The sequence below is a fragment of the Gossypium hirsutum genome, chromosome D02 (assembly GCF_007990345.1).
Source record: "Gossypium hirsutum isolate 1008001.06 chromosome D02, Gossypium_hirsutum_v2.1, whole genome shotgun sequence".
Taxonomy (NCBI): domain Eukaryota; kingdom Viridiplantae; phylum Streptophyta; class Magnoliopsida; order Malvales; family Malvaceae; genus Gossypium; species Gossypium hirsutum.
Window position 1 is genome coordinate 23522979 of NC_053438.1, and position 5389 is coordinate 23528367.

The 5389-nt window shown below is 35.9% G+C and overlaps 1 protein-coding gene across 1 annotated transcript; it reads right to left on the minus strand.

Annotated features, from left to right (window-relative positions):
* Positions 1-248: 248 nt before the first annotated feature.
* LOC107910692 (serine/threonine-protein kinase BSK1) lies at positions 249-4616 on the minus strand. Its single transcript, XM_016838651.2, is given in 10 exon segments — positions 249-755; positions 1057-1170; positions 1254-1297; positions 1300-1417; positions 1585-1773; positions 2138-2223; positions 2938-3043; positions 3127-3260; positions 3583-3718; positions 3820-4616. Coding segments are annotated over 10 exon segments (1551 nt in total). The 5' UTR covers positions 4189-4616; the 3' UTR covers positions 249-500.
* Positions 4617-5389: the final 773 nt, after the last annotated feature.

Below are 5389 nucleotides of genomic sequence, written 5' to 3' on the forward strand. Positions count from 1 at the left end.
TGAAATATTTTATTAAAATACAAGTACCAAATGTGACATTATCCATATAACCATATAGTCTATAGAATTTCAACATCCCAATTGGAAAATCAAACTTTATGCTAAATATATATATATATATATTAAATATCCTAATTGATCTTCCATATGAATACTTAAATTTTGAAACATATCCTTGAGACATAATAGTTGGTTCTGGAAACAAAACTCAGCAATATTTCTTCTTCAAAGACAAGTAAAAACTATAATAAACGAAATCAATTATTTCATTAAAATCAAAGAACAGGAGAAGGTGATGGCAATGCAAAACAAATGCCTTCCTCCCTCCACATTACATCATCCCATAAATTGCTTGGCACAAAACCACAATTTCAATTTCCATTATACATTAATCTCAGCATGTTTGCTAACAACCACAAGGACAGCCACAAATTGCTCTTTAGGCCCCCACCCATACAAAAAATAAGAACGTTACAGAGCCACAAACTTGAACCAACGTCTCAAGATCCTCTGCCGCCCCGTTGCCTTTTTTCTTCTAGTGCCGCAGCTTCATTCAACATGTCAGCTGCATCCTTCTGCATGTCTAGCTTGGCCAAGGCTACAGCCTGCATGTAAAATGCTGTTGACCAGTCGGGGTACACACATTGTGCTTGCATTGCATCTCGGAGGGCAGCATCTGGTTGATCGCACAGAAGATAACAAAGACTTCTTCGTGCATAAACAGTTGGAGAAACCATGGTTCCAACGTCTATGAACTGAAAAGAAAATGGGATCAAATTAACCATTAATGCAGAAAAATGCTATCTATTTTCCTTTTTCCAATTATCTATGGAGCTTCCAAATTGTGCTCCAATGCATAAACCATAACCAATAAGAATCTCAAATTTCCCCCACTCTCATTTTTCTATAGAGCCAAAAGCCCACAGATTCCAACTGATACATTACAAGCACAATGAAGTAAAGTAATTCGGGCAACAGGCTCAGCGCCTTTTCAGACCACACAAATTCTGTGAATGAATGTAATCTGTTCATCCCAGAAAGAAATGGAATGTATACCTGAGAATAACAATCTACAGCAGTTTTAAACTCTTTGTCACGAAATGCTACATCTCCCCGCTTTCTTGCCTCCAACATATCTCTCATTTGTTGAGTCCACTCTTGAAAGGAGAGCTGAACCAGTCCATGTCCAAACGAATTTAACACCACATAATAGGTAGGCATCCACAAATCTACAGTTCTATGATATTACTTACCTCATTTGTTCCTTCATCATCTTTGTAATGTGTCATTACCAAATTTGATGGATAGCTGTGAGATCCATCCGTGAACAGGCATCACCCATTGGAGACAACGGCTGCTGTGGAGTAGGAGGCCCCTCCTCATGCTTGGGAATTCCCAACATCACATAAGATGGAACCTGCAAATGAATACCAAGTCCTCACCTCAGAGTCTGATAAAATACAAATTCTAATATTTCATAAGAACAAAACTGCAAAAGCAAACAATATTTCCATGAATGCACATCCAAAAAGTAAACTTGAGGAAATTTAGAGGGAGAGCAAAAGTGGAAGAAAGATGGCTCACATCAGGTTTATTTTGCAATGGGGCAAGTGTAGTCACAAGATCTTTGGTATTTGGCCTCTCCCTTGGTTCATATTGCAAACATTGTGAGGCAAGATCAAAGACCACAGTTGCCTCTTCAGATGAGAAGTGTCCCTCTAGATGTGAATCCATTAAGAGAAGAATGTTTTTGCCTCTTATCATATCCAGAGCCTGCATACAAATAAAGAAATTTTATTTTTTGAAAATAATACCCCAAAATTAATAACTTTTGGGAATGCCAACAAGGAGGCAGAATAAAAGACAGGAAAATTCAAGTGGCAACAGAATCATATTTTCATCCCTTATTCTCATTAAGAATCATCAAGTATAAATCAGGTGGAGTCATCATATCCACAAATTGAAAATTATACCAAACATGTATAGTTATAATATCGACGATCTGTGAGAAATAAAAAAAGTCCTTGGTATCCATACATCCAACACGTTTAAACAAGAAATAGTGCAATCACTTCATTATGAAAATAGATTACAGCTTTCCAAGCAGCAAAAGAGTAGAAAATGTATATATACTTACATGACTTGGAGGAATGTGTTTTCCACTGAGAAGATCCAAAAGGACAGTTCCAAAGCTGAATATAACACTTTCAGGAGTAACCCTTCCTAGAACACAGATATTAATAAGCTCAATCATTCTAGCTAAGAACAATTCTGAAACAAATAACCGATGGTTGACATCATCAGTCCTAGAAACTTCAAAGCTCTAAATAATCAGTTTTCATGATAGACTTAGTTCACTAGTATATTCTCAAATTACGCAGTTGCACAACACAACTTGGAATTCTTAGAAGCTTAAGGCATTGCGATCATCTATAAATATCAGAAATGGATGAAGCTATCAAACATATTATCAATCCCAAGGAAAAGCTAAAGACTTCAGCAAAAGAAAAAGAAGATTCATTGATGGTCTGAAATATCCAACATTACAACCCGACCCCCCCCCCCCAACCATCCCTTTTGTTTCCCCATATTTGGTAAAAATGAATATATGCCAGTAATTCTCACACAATCTATGAAGAGCAAGTTTAAGAATGTCAAACTCATTTACAAGAGACGCATGATCATAGTTAGTTTGGAAAGGATCACATAGTGGAGGTGTTCGCAAAAAGTCCGTTTTTGTAGATTTGCATAAAATTAAGGCTCCTCCCCTCTAACATAGGAGAAATATGAATGATAATTCAGATCTAAACATTTGAAAACAATTGACCAAATGAATAAGTTTTGGATTTACACATACACACAATGGAAAGCAAGATTGTCTTCTTTCTCTTAAGTGAGGGAGAAGTTGAATAATAAGAAGAATTAAAAAGCTGTTACCATTTCTTAAATACTCAGGAGGCGTGTATGCAAGATTTGTACTATAACTTTTTCCATCCCTGCTGTTCTTCATCAAACCAAAACATGAAAGTCGAGGATCGCCATTCTGCAAAAACCATTAAAAAGGTTATTAATATGCTCGACAAAACAAATACCAAGAGCTAAAAAAAGAGAGTTTTGTTGCAATACCTCATCAAAGAGAACCCTATATGCATTCAAATCATGGTACAATGGACGACCTTCGCTGCTACAATAATCTAATGCTTCAGCTATGTATAAAGCAACTCTCAACCGCATAGCCCACTCAATAGTCTGGTTCTCCCCTGTCAAGCAAATAAAGAACAGAAATTATTTTCAAGCCAAAAGGTGAAACATTAAAAGGAAGACAATATGGCCACACAATATGATTTTACATTTTTACTTATGTTACTTGAAAAGCATGACTTAAGGTGATAACTTAAAGATATTATCATGCAGGATCTAACTAGTTGAGAGACATTAGTTGGAAACAAGAACTTAACAGAAGACATCAATAAACACCCAACAAGTTAGGTCAGAGGAAGTAATAATTGCACTCAAATTTAATTATATTTAGTTTACTTTTGTTCAGAAAAAAAAAAGTGATAGTAAAAATTGGAACCATACAGTGAAATAAATGCTTTGCAAGGGTATCATTCGGCATGTATTCAGCAACAAGCAATCTCTCGTCGCCATCGCAGCAATACCCAATCAAATTAGCCACTCTCTTATGTCTAAGCTTTCCAACACCGCGAGCTTCATCCTTTAATGATAAACGGAAAAAGAGATTAAAAAGAACAAAAGAAAATCAGAAGAAGGGAAACCCTAAAAATGGAAATGATTCAACGAAAAAAGAAAGCATACGGCGAATTGTTTAGGATCGGGCCAGGCTAATCTAGTGAATTTCTTGATGGCGATCCGACGTCGATTATTGACGTTTTGGAGGCGGCCTTTATAGACCACATTGGGGGCCTTTTCACCGCATTCATAGACGATGAAATCGGAACTGAAGTTGTTGGTGGCAGCCTTGAGCTCAGCAAGGGAGAACTCGGAGAAATCAGGGAAGCCCGCAGCCCCACCGGCAAGGGAATCTTTTCCAGCAATGGAAGGTGAGGAAGGGCCATTATTGGTCTGAGTGAGACGATTGGTGTTGGTGTTGTAGAGGTGGTGGTGGTGATTGGTTTTGTGCAGTGAATCGGGTCTTCTTAGAAAGGTGGATTCGCAGCAGCCCATAACTCGGGGTGAGTTGACTCAGACGACTAATTTATAAATTATAACCATAGAGATCCCTCTTCCTCTTTGATTTATTTAATCATTTAAAAAAAAAGTCATATAGTTTGGAGTTTATTCAATTAATGGAAGAGGGAAGGAATGGAGAAGCTATTTGGGTTTGGGAAGTTTCGAAGGAAGGAAGGAAGGAAAGGTGAGGACGACGTCGTGTGGGCGACTGTGTGTGTGTGTGTGTGAGAGAGAGAGAGTTTACACCATAGGAGTGTGAAAGAAAGAGAGAGAGGCTTCTCTTTCTTTCTTTCGTTGTTTCTCTCTCTCTCTCTCTCTCTCTCTCTCTCTTTTTCCGTTGGCCTCTTTCTGCCCTTTCTGCACTGACAAAACCTTCTGTCCCTTTCTCGACGTTGCTTTCTTTCTTTCTTATATTTTTTGTTCTCGCCTTAATAACAATTGTATGTTACAATAGTATACTAATAGTCTATAGCTATTGAATTGTCCTTTTTACGTCCTTGATTTGATTTGATTCAAGGGTCTTTTTGTCTTCATCTACTTACTCAACTTCTATTTCTGCGTCACTCTTAACTCCATATTTAATCATATTTATTTTTAGATGACTTCTTTAGAATTGCATTTTATTTCTGTATTCTAAATTACCTCATATAAATTTTCTATAAATAATTTTTTAAAAATAATTTTCTATAATTATTTAATACTTATTTAAGAAACCACTACAGAATAAATCTAGATAACTATTTGTCTAGGTTCCTCCTACCTTAAACAACCATTTATTAAGGTTCATTTTCAACATTATTTTTAATAATTTTTATTAATTTTAACAATTTCTTATCATTTTAAATAATTTCCTTTTTTTGTAATTTTTAATAATTATTTGAAATACTATGTCGATATCATGATTATAAAAACTTTATTTTTTAGGATTTTTAAATTTGTTTAAATATTGTCACGTTAGCAGGAGGTACATGTGGCACTTCATGTGTCATTTTCTAGTTGCTCAGCTAGCCATGTCAACGTTTGACAGTAGAAATTGGTAGAATTTTAACAGAAGGACTAGTTTTCTTTTTTATTTAACATACGAGAACTAACTTGTTCATTTTTTAGCAAAGGGAGAAAAATGCAATCTGATTCCTACTATAGGGGCCTCCATGATACTTTTACTACATTGGGTTCTATACTTTTTGTTTCAAAT